The sequence below is a fragment of the Jaculus jaculus genome, chromosome 4, assembly GCF_020740685.1.
Source record: "Jaculus jaculus isolate mJacJac1 chromosome 4, mJacJac1.mat.Y.cur, whole genome shotgun sequence".
NCBI lineage: Eukaryota > Metazoa > Chordata > Mammalia > Rodentia > Dipodidae > Jaculus > Jaculus jaculus.
Genome location: NC_059105.1, coordinates 154,218,522 through 154,244,827, shown reverse-complemented (window position 1 = coordinate 154,244,827; position 26,306 = coordinate 154,218,522). Strand labels below are relative to the sequence as shown.

General features: G+C 42.4%; 1 protein-coding gene across 3 annotated transcripts in view; it reads right to left on the bottom strand.

The window, feature by feature from the left end:
* Nucleotides 1–243: 243 nt before the first annotated feature.
* Col8a1 (collagen type VIII alpha 1 chain) overlaps nucleotides 244–26,306 on the bottom strand; it is a 169,467-nt gene continuing 143,404 nt past the window's right edge. For all 3 annotated transcript variants that reach the window (XM_045147334.1, XM_045147335.1, XM_004663324.3), the window contains 2 exons: nucleotides 7,437–7,767; nucleotides 244–4,173 (listed from right to left, as the gene is read on the bottom strand). In XM_045147334.1, coding sequence (XP_045003269.1) covers nucleotides 2,264–4,173; nucleotides 7,437–7,764 — 2,238 coding nt within the window. In that variant the 5' untranslated portion in view covers nucleotides 7,765–7,767 and the 3' untranslated portion in view covers nucleotides 244–2,263. The remainder of the gene's footprint in view (nucleotides 4,174–7,436; nucleotides 7,768–26,306) is intronic.

Here is a 26,306-nt window from a genome sequence, read left to right as displayed (position 1 = left end):
ATAGGTACATAGGCATTCACTTAAAACTCTTTTTTAAATTAAATGGAGTATCATTTAGCTCTGAGATTAGCACCATTGTAGAATACACAGTATCTGGCATTTTACTCCTCCTCCATCTAAAAGTTGGAAGCATATGCCTGATAATATACGTACACACATACACACACATACATACATATACATATATATATATACATATATATATACATACATATATATATGTATATATATATATGTATATATAGGCAATTGAATAACAACCAATAAATAAGTTGGAAGATATTTCAAAAAGTGAAATTTGGTTTAACTTAAGGGATAATTTCTCTCACTTGATGCGAACTAAAAGCCCATACATGTACAGATAAAGGCAACTTTACAAAGGCTGCTCTGACTTGCTTCCAAGCCATTTCAATGTAGTTATTTAGGAGAAGGAACCAGAGGGCTCACATGACATCTCTAGTCACCAGCCCCAAATCAGCATCTTTAAGACCAGCCCAGAGGAGAGTTGGCCACATATATACTGTTCACTTTACAAGTGCATGTTGGCTGGGACGTGTTTTTGATGAGAAAAGTGGCTTATACAATTACTAGTAAATAAGGAACCTAGTGAACTCATTTCTTGTAAAACTTAAGAAAAAATGGTGCTTGTATATCATAAAAGGAAAAGACAGGAGAATTTATGTCAAGGTAAAAACATGTTTATATACCGTACTTATTTGTGTATTTTCCAATCTACATCTGTCCCTTCAATTCTTCAACTTTTAATTTTTGGAAAAATTATAAGATTATATGACCATAGCTCTATTTCATTTTCCCAAGTGACTAATGTATCCATAAAAGGTTAATTACAGACTTTAAATAATTGTGTTTTGAGCAATTCCAGAAGCCGTTAGTATATGCCTAAGTGAGAACCTGAAAAAAAAAAAATTATTTCTCTCTTTCAAATCTCTTTTACTGCTGTGAATGTGGTGTGACATAAAAGAATAGACTATTGTCTTGTGACATTCTGACATCCTATAGGTCACTGTTAAATAAAGCTATTTTTTTTCTATAATTTTAGTCCCTATTCTGGAAGCCAGACATTCGTTTTAAAATGCCAAGGCTTGTAATTATTCATTTAAAATACATATGTCTTTTTCCTATGCAATTATTAATGCTTTTAATTCAAATTGCAAAGGTAGCTTGAACAATTTTGGAAATCTCCGATGACATGGTAGTTACTAAAAAAAAAAAAAAAAAATCACAGATACCAAAACATTGGTATGTCCATGATTGAAACTGCACTGTGGTCAGTGTTTGTGTGTGTGTGGGGGGGGGGGCACAAAATAGGGATTTTTAAAAACGCAATGAAACACAATTGGTAACTTATATTAATAATGAGCACTTTGCAAAACTGCAATTACTTGAGGATATTTTAAAATGTATAACTTCCAGGGGTTATATTATAAATCACTTGGATAGAAGAAGAAGAAAAAAAATGCCAAGTTACAGAAAAATAAATGTAAAAGAAACCTTTGAGGAATAAATGAGTTAAAATTTTCATGCTCTGAGCTGATCTGTGAACTCTAAGGTGATTCCCTTTTATAACCCACACTGCTCAGCCCAGAGAAGGTGCTGAGGAATTACAAGAAAAAGGGCTTGGTTCTTTTGGGATATCATACATATCGTTCCTAGGACTTCTGTTGCTAGAACCACAGCCGCTGACATGAGATAAATTTCTCTTGTACTAGAGATTGCCAGGGTCTCCTTCGCTTCCTCCCGTCTGAACACTAAGAGGACAGAACTCCCCTCCAGCACCCCGCCGCGAGGAATCTGCTCAGAGAGGAAACTATGCAAGTAAATACGGTATCAACACTTCTTTAAGGCATATTTATAAATACTTTAAAGAAAACAGTATGAGAGAGTGACTTTCATTAACTGTGATCTTTCAGAATGACGTCTTTTGACTGCTCTGAATTAGCAGATGATCAGGGAAGCCTGCGACATGCAATTGCTAGCGAAGAGTCCAGTGGGTCCATTTCATCCATTTTCAATTACACTTCGTATTTAGACATGCATCTGAGATTTGATTTGTACATGATGGTCCCAAAGGTTCACTTAAATACAATTTCCCAACTATATAAATGTTTTGAAACATTTTGAAACATGTTTCTCACTGCTTTTTTTTTTTTTTTTTTGGGTTGGTTGTTTTGGGTGTGTCGTTTTCTTTCTTTTTCTTTTTTAATTAAATCTCTTTTCCTTTATTTTTTATTTTTTTCTCTTTTTACATGGGATATAATAAATACCCTGAAAAGGAGGAGTGGACGTATTGCCCGGCGTACAGTCCCGCGGCCTGCTCGGAGGGCATCTGGAGGAAGACGCGGTCCCCCGGCCGCAGCAGCAGCACCGCGCTGCCCGACGCCTGGTCCAGGAAGCCCTTCTTGTATTCGTCGTACGTGTACATCACGGGCTCGCTGTTCTTGAACAGAGCAACCCACACGTTGCCCCCCTTGCAGTGGACGTGGTATGCGAAGTAGTACACGCCCGGGACCTCGCAGGTGAAAACGCCCGTCTGGGGGTTGTAGTTCTGCCTGCCGTTGTACAGTAACTTGTCGAACTTCACCGGGGCCCCCACGGGCGGGAAGGGGGCGGTCAGCTCGGCGGTGAAGGCGGGCATCTCGTAGGCGGGACCCCCACTCTTGCCCTTCTTACCCCCATAGGCGTGCGGCGGTTTCACCCCGTCAATTCCTAGTCCCATATCCGGCAGATACTCTCCCTGGGGTGGCTGGGTAGGGGGCATCACGGCTGGGGGCCCTGGAGGACCTGGAGGCCCCGGGGGCCCAGGAAGGCCAGGCTGCCCTTGAGGTCCAAGGGCTCCGGGTTTCCCTGGGGGCCCGTGAAGTCCTGCCACTCCTGGCTTCCCCACACCAGGGAACCCCGGGGGCCCTGGAAGGCCCGGTTCCCCTTTGGGGCCTGGAATACCCGGTGGTCCAATGGGGCCACTAGGGCCTGCGATCCCTGGGATACCAGGAGGACCCTGCAGACCCTGATCCCCCGGGATGCCGGGCTCTCCCTTGGGTCCTAGCAAACCCGGCACTCCGGGGAGACCTGGCAATCCCTTGTGCCCGGCTTCCCCCTTAGGCCCTATGGGACCTGGCAAGCCCTTCATGCCAGGAGGCCCTACTTCACCAAGAAACCCTGGCTTTCCCGGGAAGCCTTGAAGGCCTGGCTCACCCTTGGGACCTGGCGGACCCTGTGGCCCTGTAATCCCACCTTCTCCTTTAGGCCCAGGAAAGCCAATTGCACCCGGAGGGCCCATAGGACCTGGGATCCCAGGGAGGCCTGGCTCTCCTGGGGGTCCCCCCATTCCAGGGGGACCTATTGGTCCTTTCTCCCCTCTTGGTCCAAGAGCTCCAGGAATACCCCCCACGCCCTTGTCCCCTTTGGGTCCTGGGAAACCTGGCTTCCCGATACCTGGGAGACCTGGTGGTCCAGGAAGCCCTGGCAGGCCCTGCTCCCCTTTGCCCCCTGGGAATCCTGGTTGTCCAGGGATGCCATCCTGGCCTGGCTTCCCAACTCCAGGAATCCCAGGAGGTCCTTGAACTCCGGGTATCCCAACAGGACCTTGTGGTCCAGGTTCTCCTGGAGGCCCCGGTTTTCCAAGGGGACCCTGGGGCCCAGGAAAGCCTGTCACTCCTGGTTTTCCTACTCCGGGCAACCCAACAGGGCCAGGAGGGCCATGCATGCCCGGAGGACCTTTAAGACCCGGCAAGCCTGGCATCCCAAAGCCCTTCTCTCCTTTGGGACCTTGAAGGCCTGGAGGTCCTGGTGGTCCTTTGGGTCCTCGATCACCCTTTGCTCCTGGTTGCCCTGGTAACCCTGGTCCGCCTGGCTTCCCAATGCCCGGAAGTCCATGAGGCCCTGGAGGGCCTTGGGGTCCTGGGATCCCCATGGGCCCGATTTCCCCTTTGGGTCCAATTTCGCCTTTTGCTCCAGGCATTCCCATGGCTCCTGGCTTCCCCGGCATTCCAGGCATGCCTGGCTTTCCAATTCCTGGATATCCTTGAGGCCCTGGTTTTCCTTTGATTCCAGGTATCCCATGGCCTGGCAAACCAGGGGGCCCAGGTGGTCCTCTTGGGCCAGGTTCTCCACGGGGACCTTGTTCTCCCCGCAAGCTGGCTAATGGTATTTCTCCTGGGAAGGTAGACAAGAGGAGGGGGAAGGGGAAGAAGAGAGATTATTCTCAAGGAGGCAATGACAATTATTATTCAATTCTAACAATTTGACTAGTGTGTAACAAGACTACATATAATATGCTCATTTTCCCACAACCTCTCTTGTATGTCAGTACTTAAGAAAAATATTGCTTTAGTGCTTCTGCTAAAGTTAAAACGCTAAAAAAATAATGAAACAAAAAATTTTAAAGTACAAAACTGAAAATGTATGGTGAACTTTTTATAGAGAATTCAGAAAATTCAAAGGTCTGTAAAGAAACAATAACAGCACCTTCTGTAACTCCAGTACTCAGAGCTCAATGACACGTTTGAATTTTCATCACATTTGTTTCAAGTATGTGTTTGTGTTTATTGCCAACAATTTTGGAGCCATTCTGCTTTTGCTTTTCAACATCTTTCTACTTAAGGTTATAATTTATTCTTTCCATGATCTTGGTATTTTACTTAAATGTTTCTTTTAATCATAAATTGACAGTAATTTATTACAAAGTGATAGTAGGACTTATGAGCACAACATGAAGTGATTAGATCAAGCTAATTGACATATCCATCACCTTAAATACTTCCTTTTGTGGTATCAGCATTTGAAATTACTTTTAGCAGTTTAAAATGTATAATATAGTGCTATTACCTATATCCAACACATTGCAGCAGATGTGAAAAAAATGAAAACAAATGGAAGCCAAAAGAAAACCATATTCCTCTTTCCTGCCTTTGTACCCCTGACCCTTCCCTTCCCTACCCCGCTCCTTTTTCATCTGCTCAGTCTAACTGTTGCCATGTAACGCTCTGCTCCAGTGAGTTTGTTGTAGATGATTCATTTAAGTAAGAACATGTGGTGTTTCTCTTTCCATGCCTGACTAGCTTGTAGTATTTCAGTGTAACAATTAAAGGCTAAATAATGTTTCTTCAAAGGCTGAAGTACTGCGTGATTTGAGTGATAAGAGTCATTACTACGAGGTCTCAGGAAAAGAGGGAATTACTTTTGTATGTGGTTTGATCATATCTTTTCACATCTGCCTTCTAGAGCCAGTAGCTTGGCTTAACTTATCTAATGTATTGTAGGACTTCCCAAGCTTCAAATATAAAAGGAGCTTGGGGACTAGATGAGAAGAAGGGGTTAAACAAGAGTGGGAGGAAGGGAAGAGCACTGAAGAGGTAAAAATGATCAAAACATGTTTTATACATGTATGAAATTGTTCAAAGGGAAATAAAATATTACAAAAGGGGGAAAAATCAGGCTGGAGAGATGGCTTAATGGGTAAGGCGTTTGCCTGCAAAGCCAAAGATCCGGGTTCAACTCTCCAGGACCCATGTACGCTGGATTTATTTAGTTTAAGCTGTAATAAGCTGGATGCACAATGGGGTGCATGCATCTGGAGTTCGTCTGCAGTGGCTGGAGGCTCTGGTGCTCCCATTTCCCCCCCCCATCTCTACCTCTCTCTCTCTTTCTCGAATAAATAAATAAAATATATTTTTGAAAACATATATTTCTTTTTTGTTTTTTTGAGGTAGGGTCTCACTCTAGCTCAGACTGATCTTGAATTCTCTATATAGTCTCAGGGTGGCCTCAAACTCATGTCAATCCTCCTACCTTTGCCTCCTGAGTGCTGGGATTAAAGGCGTATGCCACCATGCCCAGTTAAAACATTATTTTAAAAAAGAAAAAAAAAATTCTCATATAAATTTGGATTTTAAACAAGAGAAGTGAACAAGATGCATTAGATAAGTTAAGCCAAGCTACTGGCTCTAGAAGGCCAAGCTGGCCTAGAATGCCCAACTCTCCTGCATCATCTTCCTGAGCCATGTCCCACCATGCTGAGCTTAAGTTTATATATCTGGTTCACCCGGAGTCCTTGGTGTTTAGCATGGTGCCTGGAACACACTTCATAGCGCCTGGAACACACTGCACTGTGACTGAGGGTTGTTGAATGACTACGGCAACTCGTGTGTACTGGGCGGTACCTGCTTCGTCTCTGATTCTCTCAACACTCTTACTTTAAAGATGGAAGTGGGCTCAAGGAAGCCAATGACTGGGTCTCTTTCTTTTCTTAGGTGTAACCATCTAGGTCTCTTAGCTCCAGAAGTGGGGCCCCTTGCTCTTGTGGGGATTCATGGGAACGGCCTACACTTCCTCAGTGGAGATGCCATTCTGATGCCCGTTTTTTCCTATAAATGCTATGTTTCTGAAAAGCACACGAACTATAGAAATGAGGAATGGATGCTCTGTAGGCTGTCTCATGAGTATGTAAGCCTTGAAAGTAAGCAGAATGGTCCTCAGGTATCGTCTCCAGATGCAGTCTGAACTCTCCCTGATGGTTTATTGACTGACAGATGTAGCTTAATTAGAGTCATATTGAAAACAGTTTCATCACACTGACATCTACTTTGCAAAACGCTTTCATGTGATTTAGCATGTCAGTTCCTGGAAACTTTGTTCTCCTAGCTCAGAAAGCAGACTTGTCACCTTCCTTTGTATTCACAGCTTCCAACCCCGCATCAGGCTTAGAGTCTGACATCAAGTAAGTGCTCACTGGATCAAGTAAATAATAAGTGATATGTATGGAGATGGACTGTGATGAGATACTTTTTTTCGAGCTGATGCTAGTTAAAATAATAAATCTCGGGCTGGAGGGATGACTTAGCAGTCAAGACGCTTGCCTGCAAAGCCAAAGGACCCTGGTTCGATTCCCCAGGACCCAGGTAAGCCAGGTGCACAAGGTGGTGTATGGGTCTGGAGTTCATTTGCAGTGGCTGGAGGCCCTGGCCACGCCCATTCTCTCTCTCTCCCTGAATAAAACTAAACATAAATATATATATATATTTGTGGTGTTTGGGATTCAATCTATGTATCTATCTTCCATTGAGTCTTGTAATTTGTGGGGCAGGAGTGATGGCTCAGTGGTTAAAAGGTGATTGTTTTAAAGCCTGACAGCCCCAGGTTCAATTTCCCAGTACCCATGTAAAGCCAGATGAACAAAATGATGCATGCGTCTTGAGTTCATTCTGGCATGCCCTTTTCTTCTTTCTTTCTTTGTTTTTCTCTCTCTCCCCCTTCCTCCCGCTCTCTCTCGCTCTCACTCTCGCAAATCAATGAAAACAAAGACTTGCACGTTGCAATGATGGCGCCCAATGCAAGGCAAGACCAATTCTAAACCACAAGTGTCAGAAGCGAAGTTTAGGATGCCGGCGCTGCCGTTTTGACGCAGCGTATGACGTTACCTTTGCCTTTCTTGGGTGCCACTTCCTTTCCCATTCTTGGCACCGGCTGGATTTCTTTCATATATTGGGGTAGGTGTGGATACTCTTTGCCATATTGCATGTGGGGCAGCTCCTTGCCCATAGCAAGGCCATCTTTGCCCAGAGGAATGTGAGGTACTTGCTGGCCCAGGGGCTGGTACTGTGGGATTTGTGGTGGCATCTGAGGAGGGATTTGAGGTGGCAGCGGCTTGATTCCATAGTAGGCCCCAGCCTGAGCGAGCTTGAGGGTGCCCAGGGAAATGGCGAGGAGCACGCCCAGCAGTGGAAGAGCGCCAGGCAGCCCAGCCATCACCTGCAGAGGAAGGAATATGCCAACATGATGAGGATCTGCAGGCCAAGGGAGGGGTGTTTAGAAGTACGCAGAGTGTGGTGAATACAGTCTCTGCCGTTGGTGGGAGGAGGAATAGTGAAATGAACATGCAACGATCAAGGAAAACCAAACACAAGAAATAAAATCACAGGCCAGGGCTGGAGAGATGGCTTAGCGGTTAAGGCACTTGCCTGAGGAACCTAAGGAGACCTGGGTTTGATTCCTCAGTACCCAAGTCAGCCAGATGCACAAGGTGGTACATACGTCTGGAGTTCCTTTGCAGTGCCTAGAGGCCCTGGCATATCCATTACCCTCTCTCTCTCTCTCTCACAGATAATTAAATAAAATAAAAAAGGCCAGAGGAGTTGTATTTGCTAAATAAAGGTAAGTGGCAGAAATATAGGCTATAGAAGATTTGAAAGTTTTTTTTCCTCTCCTAAATATTAGTTCAGCAATTTTCCCATGATAGGGAGCACCTGACTTTTATGTGTGGATACAGCAAACCAGGATAAAGGCATTTCAGTCAGATGTGACCATGTGACAAAGTTCTGACCGCTGGATGTGGTTGTCACAAGTGTGACTTCTGCTAGAAGGTTCTCAGCCAGGAAGGGACAGGCACTTTTCAGTCCCCCTTCTTGCTGGTTGGATGCTGAGATGTTGCCTGGTCACCTTGGACCATGAGGTACAAGCTGTATTGAGGAAACAAGAGAAACATGCTTCCCCCGAGTGGGAACATGGAAGCACCGTGCTGAATCCTTAGCTTTGGTAGAGGAAAAATAAGGTTTTATCTCTATCAGGCACTTTTATTAGGGTGTTCCAAATTTGCAAACATAAAATAGTTTCCCTACATTTGCTGGCGCTTGGGCTTCATTAAAAAATGCCAGACTTCTATTCTAAAAGGAAACAGTTCAAAATTTATAAACCTTATGCCAGGGGCAGATTCTTTATGTACTAAATGCCCTTGGGTGCTTTGATTTATTGTAAGTAAACATAAATATAAATGTAAAAGCAAGCAACACGCAAAGTTTCAAAGCACTTCCGAACTGGAGAGAAGGTATTCCGTGCGATGGCTCTGAAAATGTCATTTTCATAGTTACATGTCTTTCTTCATTTTAAATACCATGAAATCATTTGGTTAGAATTTGGCTAATTGGATCTAGACTTAATTAAAATTTATCTTTGAACATCTATGAAAGAAAAGAATTTGCAAAGCCAATTAGTTGTATAAATAAGATAGAGGGAGATGTTTGACTATTCATAAGAACAAGCTGTTTCTAAACTCTTTAATAGCACTGTTTGCAAGTCAGCAGTTAGCAGGATAAATGTTGAGTTGAATTTTTCTGTTTGTACAAACCAGCTTGAGCAGACCTCTGCTTGGAAACCTGCTACACTGAAGACGGAACAGCCCAGGGAGATGTAGTGCGGGCAAATGCACACTAGAGGGCAGGATTGGCACACCTTGAAGTCCGCTCCGTTTCCCCCGCCCCCACTCCTGGTACCTTTGCTGAGCTGTACTCTCACACCTTATTAAAATGCTTAATGAAAGTGGGAATGCTAGTGGAATGTCATCAAAAAGCCAGAAAAGGAGAAGTGACAAGAGCCTCATAAATTTTCATCTAAGTGTTTTCTGGAATATCTTGAAAAAACTTCTGTCTACAAGTCATTTAACTTTCATTTCCATGGGAGTTTGTTTTCTTCTGTTTAACTTCATTCCGGATCATAGTTTCCCACTTCTTAGAAAATGTGCGTTGAGTATGCAAAATCCTATTCAAGGGTAATGCCAGAAATGAGAGCACGCTTAAAGAAGTGCTTAATAAAAAGCACCTACGAAAACATTCAATATGAATCCTTACCACAGCATTCATTGCTTTCCAGTTTTTCTAAATAGACTAATTGATTTTTTTTCCTTCCAGGGAAAAATGAAGAAACATTTGTCAGCAAAATAATTTATATAACTTTCTCTAGTTCATAAATCAGAATAATCACAAGGTAGAACTATTTATTTCAGATGTACTCTGAATAATATATGTGTAGATAAATAGGAACAGATAGAAAGCTGCTATTTTCTCTCCCTTTAAAATGAGTATTATTCATATACATTCATAGTAAATTAATTTTAGGAGAAACAAGACCAACTGCTTTGAGTACTCAATAATAATTTATTGAATTCTTACTGAAACAGTGGTATGCCTTCCCAGGGAATTATCCAACTGTATATAAACTGTGGGCCCTACCCTCAAGGGGCTTACAGTTTTAATAAGAATTATCCATGTACACACCATTAATGAATATAGCAAATGATAGAAGAAAAAGTAAATTTCCTGCCTACTTTTGGAAAGTGAGATGACCCGGATTCAGAAAGACCCAAACTGCATGTTCTCTCTCATATCAGTATCATTATCAGCCTATAATATGTATATGTATGAATATAAAATGGGAAAATGTGAGTAAAGCCTAAAGAGCTAAGAGAGGGTAATCTATAGATGACTAGGAAGGGAGGAAGAGGAAAAACAAAAGAAGGACACAGAAAGAGGGGGGAGGGCTACAAAGGGGGGGGGGAGCAACTAAAAAACACTGTTTGAAAATACCATGATGAAGCTGACGCCCCAAACTATGCAAACTGAAAAAATAAAATAAATACTTGAAAATTCTTATTTCTGAAACATTATTTTTCTCATTGTTTATATTTTCCCAGAGATAGCTTCTATATACGCAATACGACATATATATGTGTGTGTGTGTGTGTGTGTGTGTGTGTGTGTGTGTGTGTATATATATACATATATATATATATATGTATAGGTGTTTTGAGGTAGGGTCTCACTCTAGCCCAGGCTGACCTGGAATTCACTATGGAGTCTCAGGGTGGCCTCGAACTCACAGTGATCCTCCTATCTCTGCCTCCCGAGTGCTGGGATTAAAGGCATGTGCCACCAGGCCTGGCATGACATACATTTTTTAAAAAAATATTTTATTATTACTTATTTATTTGAGAGAGAGAAAGAGGCAGATAGACACATACACAGAGAATGGGTGCACAAGGACCTCCAGCAACTGCAAATGAACTCCAGACACATATGCCAACATGTGCATCTGGCTTACATGGGTCCTGGGGAATCAAACTTGAGTCCTTAGGCTTCAGAGGCAAGTGCCTTAATTGCTAAGCCATCTCAGCAGCCCAAACATTTATTTATTTATTTACATATTTATTTATTTGCAATCAGAGGGAGATATAAGAAAGAGACAGAGAGAATGGGTGCATGAGGGCCTCCAGCCACTGCAAATGAACTTCAGAGGTATGTGCCACTTGGTCTATCTGGCCTTATGTAGGTAGTAGGGAATTGAACTCTGATCCTTAGGCTCTGATAGCAAGAACCTTAACTGCTGAGCCATCACTCCAGCTCCTGGCATACACTTTTTAAAAACCCAAAATATAACACACTATGCATACTATTTTTTTTTCCATTCCAAGATGAGAACTTAGGCCTTATTTCCTGTCTTTATATAAGTGGCTAAAAAATCCTGTCAAGTTCATCACTTGAAATAGACAGGGCTTAGGTTTATCTTAAGGCTTGCCTGGTTCTAATATTCAGTATCTCTAAGATACTCATTAGAGAGTTGGCAGTGTGGATGCAGACAAGGAATATGGGTGAGACATAAGCTAGGACTCAATTAGGATGGCTTCTACCTTTGAGAATGAATTAATTCAATTATTGAACCTTAAACTTGTGGTGATATCTTCCACGATAGGCTGGCATGCTTGGCCCTTTCTCCGTGTGTCAATGTAGAGGATGTGCTGGATGGACTATACTTAATAACCTTAAGCCCGGACAAGCCAGTAACATAGTGGAAAGCTAGCAGCTGGCAACATGCCTAGAAGACCAGTAGAATCCCAAAGATCCAGCAGGGATCTTGCTTCCCTTCCATTATTTCCTCTCACAGGTTTGGCCTTCCTTTCCCTCAAAGCACCTCCTTTTGGTCTGCCATCTGCCATTTCTCTGGCTCTTCATATGAGTGAATTTTGTTCCGTTTTAACTTGACTATTTATAGAGGGGCCCTGGTTAGAACTTACCGCTCACTAATTTCCCTCTGGTCCCTGAGGATAGTTTTGGTGGTCAAAGTGGTGTGGTGGTTCTCTCAAATCACTCCAGAGAACATCAGATCTGTGTAACATTTCACAAACACCTGGCTGGGAAGAACAGCCTCGGAATTCCTGCTGGAAAAATGGTGGTAGTGGGATTTCTTGCCTCTGCTCTGTTTCTGGGGCTGCATGCAATATTGTGAGTTTCCCTTAATATTTCCCTTGATTTCTGGTGTTTCTTTTTTTTCTTGAAAGTTGATGTGTGTGCAAGTATACATGAAGATAAGCATACCTAAAGCATGTAGAAAATAGATTTTTGCCACTTAGTGATGGGTGTCATATGAAATATACATTCTATTTTTTTAAACTCATCAGCATTGCTATTTATAACCACTCTCCCCCATTTTCCTCCCTACAAGGACTAGGAGGAATTGGTAAGGAAGCTGTGTGTCTTTTGTCTTATTTATTTATCTACTTGAGAGAGAGAGAGAGAGAGAGAGAGAAAGAGGGGAAGAGTGAGAGAGGGGGGGGGGGAGATTAGAATGGGCACACCAGGGCCTTCAGCCAATGCAAATGAACTCCAGGAAAATGCACCACCTTGTGCATCTGGCTTACGGGTCCAGAGGAATTGAACCTGGATCCATTGGCTTTGCAGGCCAGTGCTTTAACCACGAACCCATCTCTCGAGCCATAACATATACATTCTAGAAATCAAAAGACTTGGTATTTGAGTTTTAGGTCTGCAATTCACCATGTGACCTTGGGCAAGTCACTTATCTTTGTTGAACCTTACTTTTCTCACCTATGACATATAAATTATAATCTCTGCCTGGCTCTCAGAGCTAACTGTTCAAGGGTACAAATGCTAATATAAATTCTTTGTGAGTAGAAAAGCACAATTTCACTTAGTAAGGGAGCATAACAAAAAAGACAAATCAAGACCAGTATCAAGGACATTCAAAGGAGGTCATCAACCGAAGCTAAAAATGAGGTTATAACTTCTATAATGGTAAACCTAACGTGAAAAACAATAACAGGCAGTAAAATGCACTCATTAAATATGGCAAAATAAAACATACCAAACAACAACAACAACAACAACAACAACAAAACAAACAAACCAGCTGAACCAGGGCTGTCCTGCATTCTGGTGTCAAAACTTTCAGCCTTAATAATTGTGAATTTCTCTACGTGGTTAGCTGTAATTGAACAAGGTTGTAGTGAGTTTCAGTTTCCTCATAGGACTTGTAATGCATAAGGAAAATAATGTGGTGTGTGTTGTTTTAAACACCCCTAAGCATTCTATTCACACATTTTTGAGTTGTTTTACAAAAGAACATTTAACTACGTAACCCTCAGTCCTTCCTCTAAATTTAACTCAATTTTGTGCACAGAGCTCATTCAGACATTTCTCTCTGTTTTCTGTTGTGTGAAATGTAGAAGCCTCTCTCATCTGCTCCTGGGCCAGTCTTCTGAACCCCATATTTGCCATTACACAGGATTCATCATTTCTCAAGAGTATTTGTCTGCCCCGTAAAAAGAGAAAAATCGGGCTGGAGAGATGGCTTAGCAGTGAAGCCTAAGGACCTGGTTCGAGGCTTGATTCCCCGGGACCCATGTTAGCCAGATGCACAAGGGGGCACACATGTCTGGAGTTTGTTTGCAGTGGCTGGGAGCCCTGGCGTGCCCATTCTTTCTCTCTATCTGCCTCTTTCTCTGTCTGTCGCTCTCAAATAAATAAATAAAAAATAAACAAAAAAATTAAAAGAGAAAAATCAAGCTGGGCGTGGTGGCACATGCCTTTAATCCCAGCACTTGGGAGGCAGAGGTAGGAGGATTGCCGTGAGTTCGAGGCCACCCTGAGACTCCATAGTGAATGCCAGGTCAGCCTGGGCTTGAGTGAGACCCTACCTCAAAAAACCAAAAAAGAGAGAGAAAAATCGGGCAGGATACCCCTCTAATAGTCATCAAATTTTCTTCCTGTCTTTTCCATGTCCCTTAACAAAAATTCCCTTGATGGTATTTCTCAGAGCAATTCATTCATTAGATATAGTTATTTATCGAGTAGTTATCAATTGTTACTATCTTTCTGAGTACAAGAGATACAGTGGCCAATCCAAAGATGAAGCCTTATTGAACTCAGTTTCTAGTTCAGACAGCTGACAAACAAGTTAAAATAAATTTCACTATCAGAGTTCAGTAACATACCAAAGCAAAGCAGGTGTCTTATTCAACTTCCTATAACAACCATACACCTGATTGATACACGTTTGCCAGAGCCGCTATAATCAAGTGCCTCAGACCGGGGGCGTTGGAAACGACAGAGATGCATTGCTCACAGGTCTGGGGGCTGGGAAATCCAAGATCAAGATGACAACAGATTGTGCCCCTGGGGTGGCTTCCTGGTTCATGGGTGACCATCTTTTCACGGCATCCTCATGTGGAGAAGGACTTAGGGACCTATCTCTTGCCTCTCTTCTACTAGGGCACTAATTCCACTCACAATGGCTTTGCCCATATGATCTAACCACCTCTCCCAGGCTCTACCTCCTCACCCCTCACATTGGGAGTTGGGGTGACAGCATAGGAGCTTTGGAAGGACACTCTGGGCACAGTAACAGAGTAAAAAGCTCGAGAAGGCTGGCATGGGAGAAACTGGGAATGTTAGAGAAGCCATCCCTGAGGAAGTAACTTCTGAGCAGAGAGAGGGAGACTGAGAGATTTATTTTCTCACTTCAGATACTGTGGCTGTTTGAATGGGTGTCCCCTAATAGATTAAGGAGTTTATTGAAGCTTCTAACTTCCACCTCCAGCTGCAAGGCTGGAGAAGGTGTCACTGCGGGGTGGATCTGAACTCCAGCCTGAAGATATGCAGAGGGCTTGAGCTCTGCCTGAGGTTCCCAGAGAGTGCTGGCTTGTGGTCTACTGGTGGTTGCTTCTCTCTCTGCCTGGACCTGTGAAAGGGGGCCAGCTTCTTCTGCCATGATGGAACTTCCCCTGGATCTGTAAGCTTCAATAAATCACTGTGTCCTCCCATAAACTGTGCCTGGTTTGGGAGTTCATCCCAGCAATGTGAAGCTGCCAATGACAGATACCATAGGCTTGTTCACTAATATATTAATATAATATTACTTCAAAAGTATGTCCCTCAGCTTCGTCCTCCACATAGTTTATCATTATTACTTACTGGCAAGAAAGGGAGAGACAGAGAAAGAGAATATGTATGAAAGCAAGAATGCAAGGGCCTCTTGCCTCTGAAAACAAACTCCTGATGCATATGACACTTTATGCATCTGGCTTCACATGGGTACTGGGGAATCGAACCTGGGTCACTAGGCTTTGCAAACAAGTGTTCTTTAACTGCTGAGCCATCTCTCTAGGCCATGTCTCCCCTTTTTGAAAGACAACTTTTGGGCTGGAGAGATGGCTAAGTGGTTAAGGTGCTTTCCTGCAAAGCCTATTGACCTGGGTTTGATTCCCCAGAACCCACATAAAGCCAGATGCACAAAGTGGTGCTTACATCTGGAGTTTGTTCACATTCTATCTCTCTTCTCTGTCTCTGCATGCAAATTAATAAAAAATTATTTATTAGCAAGGAAAGAGAGAAATGTGTGTGTGTGTGTGTGTGTGTGTGGAGAGAGAGAGAGAGAGGAAAAAAAATGGCTGCACTAGGGTCTCTTATTGCTACAAACAACGTGCAGACACATGAGCCACTTTGTGCATCTGGCTTTTATGTGGGTACTGGCGAATTAAACCCAGACCATCAGGCTCTGCAAGCAAGTGCCTGAACTGCCAAGCTACCTCTCCAGCCCCCATTTCCTCCACATTTTGACATCTTTACTGACCATATTCCTTTTTGCATGGGATCTTTTTTTTTTTTTAACTCTCCAGATTTCACACCTACTGTATTAGTTTGCTAGGGTTACCCCAACAAAGCACTGCAGGCAGGTTAACAACAATAGAATTTTTTTTCCTACTGTTGTGGAGGCTTAGTATTCCTAGGTCAAGTCTGGCAGGGCCAGGCTCCTCTGAGGGTTTCTCTGGCTTGTGGATAGAGGACATTTCCCTCTGTCTTCACACGATCTTTTCTCTATGTTCTTCTTATAATCCAGTCACATGCATTACCCTAGCAACTCTATTTTAACTTAAGTTCCTCTCTAAAGATCTAAATATAGTCACATTTTGAGGTATCGGGGTGTTAAAATTTCAATACATGGACTTTGAAAGGAATGAAACTCTAGCTCATAATATTTACTTTCCCCAACTCAGTTTCTAGACCTTGTCGGAACCCTTATCCACCTTCCAGACACTACCATTTGCTTAGCACTACAAATGTTTAAAATATTTTTTTGTTCATTTATTTATTTATTTATTTGAAAGTGACAGAGAGAGAGGGAGAGAAAGAGACAGATAGAGAGGGAATGGGCACGCCAGGGCTTCCAGCCACTGCAAATGAACTCCAGACGTGCGCGCCCCCTTGTGCATCTGGGGAAACGAGCCTTAAACCAGGGTTCTTAGGCTTCATAGGCAAGCGCTTAACCGCTAAGCAATCTCTCCAGCCCACTACAAATGTTTAATCCAAAGTTCAATGTAATTGTTTTTCACAGTGCTCATTGCTGCATATTCACAACCAAAGCTTTTAGACGTCAGGGGGTTTCAAAATAATTCATTAAGCCTCACTCAACATGTAAAGTCCTGCCTGTAATGATAGTTAACACAAAGCACTAATATTTTCCATTAAATATTAATAATGAAGGGAACCACTCATAAAAGTCTTAGTTTCTTTTGTCATACCACTTTGTTATCTTTAAAAAATTATTTGAATAAACGGGGCATGGTGGCACACACCTTTAATTCTAGCACTCAGGAGGCTGAGGTAGGAGGATTTCTGTGAATTTGAGGCCAGCCTGAGATGACATAGTGAATTCCAGGTTAGCCTGGGCTTGAGTGGAACCCTATCTCAAAAAAAAAAAAAAAAAAAAAAAAGAAAGAAATTATCTGACTAACTTGTCAGGAAGCCATGGCAGTAGCAGAGTGGGGTTGAGAAGAGAGTATTAAGAAAATGTATGCTGGGCTGGAGAGATGGATCAGTTGGCTAAGGCGCTTGCCAGCAAAGCCTAAGGACCTGGGTTTGATTCCCCAGTACCAATGTAAAGCCAGATGTACAAGGTGGTACATGAGTCTAGAGTTCATTTGCAGCAGCTAGAGGCCCTGGAGCAAACATTCTTTCTCTCTCTCACCTGCCTCTATCTCTCCCTCTCATAAATAAATAAATAAAATATTTAAAAAAGTATATCCCAAAATCAGTTATAAGGCTATCAGACAAAATATGATCACATCACCATTTATTGTTCAAGTAAGACCATTTTCAAATAAATCCACTTTAGCTCTAGTATAAAATAGATTGGTATTTCAAATTTACTAATAACTGCAATGGATGTTGATTAATCCTCTCAGGGTTCTGGTTTTATTGCCCTTTATAATGTTAATCAGTTTTGGTATAACTTAGCATAATTAGTATTTATCTAATGATTTTATAAAATTAAGTTTTTAATTAAGTGTATCATAATGTTAAACTCTGGCTTTTGTTCACCTACATATGAGAAATATGTTATTTTGGTGTTTTTCAAGGTAGAGTCTCACTCTAGCCCAGGCTGACTTGGATCTCACTCTGTAGTCTCGGGCTGGCTTTGTACTCACAGCAATCCTTCTACCTCTGCCTCCCAAGTGTTGCTGGGGTTAAAGGTGTATGCTACCACACCTGGAAAGAAATGTATTTTTAACATTTTGAAATTCATGCTTTGACGTGGTCACAGAAAACAAGAGCATAGAGATATGGTGTGGTAGATGTTATGGAGAAAAACAAAGCAGAGGCAGAGGGGGCTGGTTGGGAGTTGATGGTCATCACTCACTGAATGTCTGCCCACTGAAACCCGTTTTATAGTGGAAACTGAGCCTCTGTGTTTACGTGGGCTGGTGCTTGGGTTTTAAAGGAAGATAAAAGCTACTCTAAACAAAATAGGGGGTTATATATTTGTCATTCTGGGGAACCCAGAGGAGGTGAAGTGTGAGCAACATTCACTGCAGCTGGTGTGATTCCCTAGTGGAGAAATGAATAATGAAGAAAAACAGAAATACATTTCAGATGGTTATGGTAAGTTAGCTCCTTTCTCTTTCCAACATTGAAATATGAGGAGCAAATCCTTTTGTGGGGAGAGGTTACCTTTTGGTAGCCATAAAAAAATCGCTCAATGCTGTACCCATATTTGAGCTTGTAGTGGTTTGAATCACATGCCCCTGACCCCCGCACAAACTCACATGTTTTGAATGCATGGCCTCCAGACAGTATTACTTTGTGAGGTGGAGCCTTGCTGGAGGAGGTGTGTTGTTGGAGATAGGCTTAGGGTTGTTACAGACAGCTCCTCCTTGTCAGAACTTAGTTCACTCTCTTGCTGCTGTTTGCGACTTGCTATGGTAAAAGTGATGTTCAGCCTCTGCTCATGCTGGTTTGTCCCCTGCCATCATAGAGCTTCCCTCTGGACTGTAAATCAAAATGAAGTACTTCTCCTCTCATCAGCTGCTTTGGGTCCGATGCTTTTCCCTAGCAACAAGAAGATAACTACAACAGAAAATTGATGCCAGGCGTGGGTCATTGCCACTAGAAACCTGCCTGTGTGTGGCCTTTGGCCTTTTGGAACTGATTTGCAGTGTTGTAAGCAGAGTTTTATGGACCATTCTTGTCAGAGTTGAAAGACCTGAAGGAAGTAAGGACTGTGGATTGTGAGGTTTGGCTTATGAGGGGAAGACAGAGCTTTGTCAGGACTGGGCTGGGAGTGGTTTGTGGGAGAGGCTGTCTAGGCTCTTCTTGTGTCCTGGGGGTTGGGCGGAGCTGAGTTTAGAATAAATGGACTGGTATGAGCAAATGGATATAAGCCAGAAAAAATATGGAAGTTTTGGGGCAGAGAAAGCTTTCACTTCAACTTGTCTGAGAGACTGCCACCATTGGAGATTGAGCCAACTGTTCTATATGGTGACAGCAGGAAGAATGCTTGGCTCTTTCACAAGTAGGGGGCCTCAATGCTGAAGGAGTGGCCTGCTCTTCAAAGTCAGCTTTATTCCCCAATGGACTCACAAATTTGGTAGGTGACCTGGTTCTATGGGACTATCACAAATGCAGGAAAGAGAGGGTCATTGGATTTGCAATGCAGTTTGTTAGTTTCGGAAATGGCTACTGGGCTACTTGAGGCAGGGTTGGTGGATTCCAGGATGGAGCCATGAAGATAAACAGTGGGTTGTAGTGGAGACATTAGTATTCTTGAGGTGCCGGGACTGTGGCATGGCTGCAAAGCAGAGCTGCCATCTCAGGATGGATTGTTTCTCAGGCTGTGAGCAGCCCACCTGGAGAGGCAGAACTGGAACTCCAGACTTCACTGGTTATAGATGTCAGACCTGGAGCTACAGGATTTGATGTTTGCCCTGTTTGCTTTAGATCTTTTGCTGGTTTAATCTTTCCTTGCTATGCCCAATACCTTCTTATGTAGTATGAATATTTACTTTGTTGCATTATGTTCTTTTGGTCTTACAGGCTCACAGTTAAGAGACCATGGTCTATAGGGATGATTGAACAGTGTTGGGAACTGATGAAAGCTATTTAACTTTTAAAGTTTGACTGAATGCATTGCATTTTATATCATGGATGGTTATCAGTTTATGGAGACCAGGGGTAGAATTTGGTGGTTTGAATCAGATGTTCCCCCATTATTTATTTTGTTTATTTTTATTGATTTATTTGAGAGCAATAGAGAGAGAAAGAGGCAGAAAGAGAGAGAGAGAGAGAGAGAGAGAGAGAGAGAGAGAGAGAGAGAGAGAGAGAGAGAGAATATGGGTGCGCCAGGGCCTCCAGCCACTGCGAACGAACTCCAGATGCATGCACCACCTTGTGCATCTGGCTTATGTGAGTCCTGGGGAATCGAGCCTTGAACTGGGGTCCTTAGGCTTCACAGGCAAGTGCTTAACTGCTAAGCCATCTCTCCAGTCCTGCATGTGTTTTGAATGCTTGGTCCCCAGCTTGTAGCAATTTGAGAGGTAGAACCTTTGTGGAGAAGGTGCTTTGTTGGGGGTGGACTTAGGGGTGACCTAGCCAGCTCCTTCCTGACAGAATTTAGCTCTCTCTCCTGCTGCTGTTTTCCAACTGCTGTAGCAGAAGTGTTGCCCAGCCTATGCTTACGCCATGCTGCTCCCTGCCATCATGGAGCTTCCCCTTGAGACCGTACGCCAAAGTAGAAAACTTCCTCCCATCTGCTGCTTCTGGTCAGGTGCTTTGTCTAACCAACAAGAAGGTTACTATGACAAAGCTGGATAGAATCAGTGACTCTACCTGAGAAAACAGGACCTGCGAAGGACTCAGGACTGGAGGAGCAGTGGACTTCCGAGTTACAATAATCGTAGCTACATGTTTGAGCCCTTAACTTTGTATCAGTCCCTGGGATATGCTTCAAATGTGTTATATCATTCATATCTTATGGTTAATTAATAAATTCATAATAAATTCAGTTACCAGGTCTTTTAAAATAATCAGTTCTCTTGCTATCCACTTTTTACTCAAAAAGGAATTGTTATCACCCCTGCCTCTCTAAAAATGCATTGAAAAAAAAATATTTTTTAGAGATAGGATCTCATGTAACCCAACCCAGGTGTGGTAGTTTGAATAGATGGCCCCCAATATAGTCAAGGTTTTATTAGTTTGTAGTTTGCATCTGCAGTTTGCATCTGGCTGGAGGAGGTGTCGCTGGGAGGATCTTAGGGTACAGCCTTGCCTAAGGTGTGGTGGGGGTTATGAGATTCCAATCTAAAGATATGCAAAGTGCCTGGGTTCCTCCTGGAGTTCCTGAAGTGTGCTGTGTGGCTTTTGGCTTGTGGCTTGTGGCTTGTGGTTTGTGGCTTCTCTGTCTCTTCTTGGCCCCTTTTCTGCCATTATGGAACTTCCCCTGGATCTGTAAGCTTCAATAAATATCCCTTCCTCCATAACCATGCCTGGTCTGGAAGTTCACCTCAGCCTACCTGAAGCTGTCTGCTACACCAGGCTTGCTTCCAACTCACTATGGCACTGAGGATGACCTTGAATTTCTGACCCATTTGTCTCAAGAGCTAAGACTATAGGGCTGCAATAGCATGCCTGCTTAAGTCTTTATGGATATTAAGTGATTTCAACTCTTATTTTCTGATCCTGTACTTACATGATCAATGATTTTTATGAAATTCAAGGCCATTCTTGAATTTATATTTCAAGATAGGAATGTAAAATTCCTACTGGTTACCTCTAGGAGCCACTGTCCAATAAAATTTTGGCTTACAAGAGTCCATCTTCATTGTATGAGCTACAGAGTTGTTTAACTACCCTCAGTTTTCTCCATCTTGCTATCCAAATATTAGAGCCTTCTTGTTGTTTGAAACAAACAAAAAAGTTGTATATAATATAGGACAAAGTCTTGAACTGAATCTGAAACGTTTTGCTTTTAGGGGTATGTATTCATGAATTCAGAAAGCCACTAGTGAGGCGAATGCTCTGAAATGCAGCCTAAATAAACAAACCCTACTAGATACGTGGCTCAATCAATTCCATGGAGACAGCAGGCAAGACCACTCGATAATCATTCATTAATTTTGGTCAGTCTGTTCATTTACACCTATTGAGTTATAGATTTGACTTGTGGTTTTTGAATCCCACTATAATTAAGAGCAACCAAGCACAATACCTACTAGTCATAAGCAGAACATGACCCTGTAGGGCATACGGAACTTGAGAACTCATTTAGGTTTTGCCCCCTACCTCAAGAAAAGGGCCACACACATAACCCCCTGAAATGAATGGCCAACCACCACATTCCAGCAGCTCTCCAGAGGAGATTTCACAATATTCCCAGTAACCAATTGCAGGATTTCACAGACTTCATAATATCTAATCTGGATCTCTTCTTCTGAACCTTAAGTTCATTTCCTCTTTCCATTCTCAAAGGAGGTGGGAAACATCTGGAGAATATTTTTCTTCAAATAATAGCTCACATATTTGAAGCCTGCAATTAACTCCTTTTGTTTCTCTATCTGGAAGAGTGTCAGCTGCTAAATAACTTACAAAACACTTGAGAGAACCCTTGAAAGAGCACATTCTAAAGTGGATTTTTCCCCCCCTTTCCATAGTATGAAAGCTTCATTGTATTTGGAGTACAGAGTGCCTAAATCTTATTCTGAATAGGTCACCTATCCTGACTGGGTGTCATTTCCTTCACTTGCAGAGTGAGGACTTGGTTTCCTCCAGTGCTCAATTTCTGTGGTCACCTGGAGTACGAAGAACACTCACACATTTTACAGTGAAATGAATTTATGAATTTAGGATGCCTACACTTTTTGATGTCGCAAAGTAGAAAACTCTCATACTTGAGTTACTTTTCAATTTCCCTTCTTACCACTGGAGAGAGAATAAAGAGAGTTTGTCTCTGGAAAAATTTCCAGAGATGTCTCTAGAAAAATTCCTCTGATAAAGCAAGTTGTACTTTACCAGAAATCAGTAGAAGAACCTAAATAAAAGACAAGCTACTGGGACAAAACACACACACACACACACACACACACACACACACCAAAAAAAAAAACAAAACCAAACCCCCAAATCCTCACAATGTATGACTTTAAAAGTATTCACAAGTTGAATGAAAATGTGAAATTTACTGATGAGAAACTTAAAAAAAATTATTTTGTTTGTTTGTTTTTCGAGGTTGGGTCTCACCGTAGATCAGGCTGACTTGGAATTTACTCTGTAGTCTCAGGGTGGCCTCGAACTCACTGCACTCTCCTACCTCTGCCTCCCGAGTACTGTGCCACTACGTCCAGCTTGATGAGAAACTTTAAAAAAAAGTGGTTATAAATGATGTCTCCCTACAATTTGTAGGTTCAGGAATTTAGTCATTCAGAAAGTGTTGGTTATGTCTCCTGATATGAGAATGGCAACTAAATATAAAGTATGAATCTTGGAAGTAGGATCCAAATAGTCAAGAGGTGTGACATAGTGATGTTTCAAGAGGTACAGTCTTGATTTTGTAAGAACAAATTAAAGATCTGAAACCTAGAGGTAGCTCTACAATAAACTAACATATATGGAACTAATATAGATGGTGATTAGGACTTCCCAAGAAAGAGTCCTCTCATTCCATGGGCACACAAAGAAAATGCTTGCTAACCCCAAGAAGGACCATACAGCACTCATGTGAGCATCTTTCTTCACACCACTACAGCTTATGTACACAATCCAATGTAAAATATAGACTTTTTTTTTTTTTAACTGTGGCTGTTTTTTTTTTTTGTTTGTTTGTTTCTTTTTACTTATTTATTTGGGAGCGACAGACAGAGAGAGAGAATGGGTGCGCCAGGGCCTCCAGCCACTGCAAACGAGCTCCAGATGCGTGCGCCCCCTTGTGTATCTGGCTAACGTGGGTCCTGGGGAACTGAGCCTGGAACCCGGGTCTTAGGCTTCACAGGCAAGCGCTTAACTGCTAAGCCATCTCTCCAGCCCAATGTCAAATACAGACTTTTTCAAGGAAGAAGTGTGTAGGGGAATTTTGTCCAATGTAATTTGTTAAACTGCACATTCTGAAAATCTGAAAAGCAAATAATCAGGGCATGTTATGGAAAATATAAATGTCAGGGGACATTTATTTACTTTAGCCCCTTTTTTTGTTTCACCTTACCCTCTTGTTCAAACCTATGAGATTGCAAATGAATCTCAACCAAGCAAAGCTCAACAATGACCTTGGGATTTGCTGTTAAAACTTGGTAGTTGTGGTTGAAGTTGTTCTCTGTAAGTAAAATGGATTGATTTAATAAAGAAATAATCAAGGTTAGGTTCACTTGGAAAACATCTCAAGCCACAGCAACCACACAGTTTACATTATATTAGCCAGAAAGACAAAACAAATACCTTGTTCCCTGAATAATCCTTACCTGAGAGGGATTGTTAGATTAGGGAATCCTAAAGTGGCCTAGAGGTGTGGGAAGGAGGGACCAGATGGTTTGCTTTCTAGATTATTCATCATTGCATGACAATTTAGTTAAGAAGGTTGAGAGGTTAGGTAAAACTCACATGAATTAATTATATTTCCTATTAGGAGTTTTATTTTTATTTTATTTTTTTATTCGAGAGCGTCAGACACAGAGAGAAAGACAGATAGAGGGAGAGAGAGAGAATGGGTGCGCCAGGGCCTCCAGCCTCTGCAAACGAACTCCAGACGCGTGCGCCCCCTTGTGCATCTGGCTAACGTGGGACCTGGGGAACCGAGCCTCGAACCGGGGTCCTTAGGCTTCACAGGCAAGCGCTTAACCACTAAGCCATCTCTCCAGCCCTCCTATTAGGAGTTTTGACAAGACTTTTGAAAATTGAAAACTTTGTGCTATACAGTACATATGCTCAGTTTCCGGTTGGCACAAGCTCTTCCTGGAAGCAGAAGGGACAATCCTTGGCTGCCATCGATGTTTCAGTGATTTCTGAGGAAGGTGCTGGGCGCATAGGAAGGTTTTTATTTTTTCCCTCTGCCTCACCATGTGACATGCTGAATGTACACTCTCAGTATATCCAGAAGAGTAAGTGATCAAGCCAACCCGAGCTGGCATTCTCTTTTAGTGAATAAGCTATTATGTCAGTAGATCATCCACGTTAGCAATTTCTGTTTTAAAAATATTTTTTGTTCATTTTTATTTATTTATTTGAGAGTGACAGAGAGAGAGAGAGAGAGAGAGAGAGGGAGGAGGCAGATAGAAAGAGAGAATGGGCGCGCCAGGGTTTCCAGCCTCTGCAAACGAACTCCAGATGTGTGCGCCCCCTTGTGCATCTGGCTAATATGGTTCCTGGAGAATCCAGCCTGGAACCGGGGTCCTTAGGCTTCACAGGCAAGCGCTGAACCGCTAAGACATCTCTCCAGCCTGACTTTAGCATTTTCATAGGAAACTGTGAAACCAAATTTCCCCAAGCCAAGGATCAAATCCTACTCCAATTCATCTCATTAAATACCAACATGTTGTGTGGAGGCTTGATTCACGTGCCCCCCCCCCCCATAAACTTAGGTGTTCTGAATGCTAGGTTCCCAGTTGATGGAGGTTTGGGAATTAATGCCTCCTGGAGGCAGTGTATTGTTGGGGGCGGGCTTATTAGTGTTATAGCCAGTTTCCCCATGACAGTGTTTGGCACACTCTCCTGTTGCTATGGTCCACCTTATGTTGGCCAGGGGGTGATGTCCACCCTCTGCTATGCCATCATTTTTCCTGTCACCATGGAGCTTCCCCTCGAGCCTGTAAGCCAAAATAAACCTCTTTTTCCCACAAGCTATTCTTGGTTGGGTGATGTCTAACTAGCAATGTGAACCTGACTGCAACACATGTGTATTAATTGAAGCACTTTGTGAGTGTCTTATGGGTTTAGAGGCAGGAGGTAGGGAACATGAAATACCCAGTTCTTGATCTCTCCCCTGCACCCACATTTCGGCCAGTTATTTTGAGGAATTCGATTGCTGGTACCTTATTTATGTAAGATTGAGTCATATAGCCCTGAATGGCATATTAAACAAAAGCCCTAGACTTTTCATCCTACACGAACAAAACATTAAATCAAATCATCATTAAGAAAATAAAAGTAATCAATTTCTACCAATAATTGGCTCCTCTTACTCTCTACCTATCTCCACAAAAAGCTAAGCTCTGGTCAGAACACCATGCCTACTAAAGTTGTAATACTTAGTCCAGAAAATTTCTGAATTCCCAAAAAAGAAAAAAAAAAAATAAACAGTTTTTTCTGGTCAGTGAAAATATAGGTTTTTTTTTTCTTTCTCCTGTTGGATGGTTCAAGAGCAGCAGGAATCATCCCACATGGCTATTCCCAACAATGAGTTTAAACCTAAAACATTTAGTTCTTAAACTGGGAATAAGCCTAAAACACCAAATTGTGATAAATTGTCAGCCGCAGTGGGCAGTCTAACATCTATTGCTTTTCAACCACAGCTCCATCTAGATAATTAGCTTACGTGGAAACATCCTGCCCTTTGAACACAGTGCAAGCAAACCACAGCTATCTTGGTATTGGAAGTTCCATTTATTTAAAAGGTGGAATTTATTTTGAGGTAGAGACAGATGGATGTGCTGTCTGGAAGGAAAAAAATCATAAGGTTTTCACAGTTAATCCAGTTAACATTTTTCAGACAATATGGGAGTGGAGAAAAGAAAGCACAGTATTATGCAAAAGATGCCAAGTTTTGAGGTTATATCAGTTATGTAGGTTGGAAGTATATAAGGAAGTAAGGAATTTTTTTCTAACAAAACCCATTATATAGCATAAAAATTCACAAATTTGATTTCTTAGGACATGAAGTAGATTTGGAAAACTGTGTGTAGCCTTCTCTGC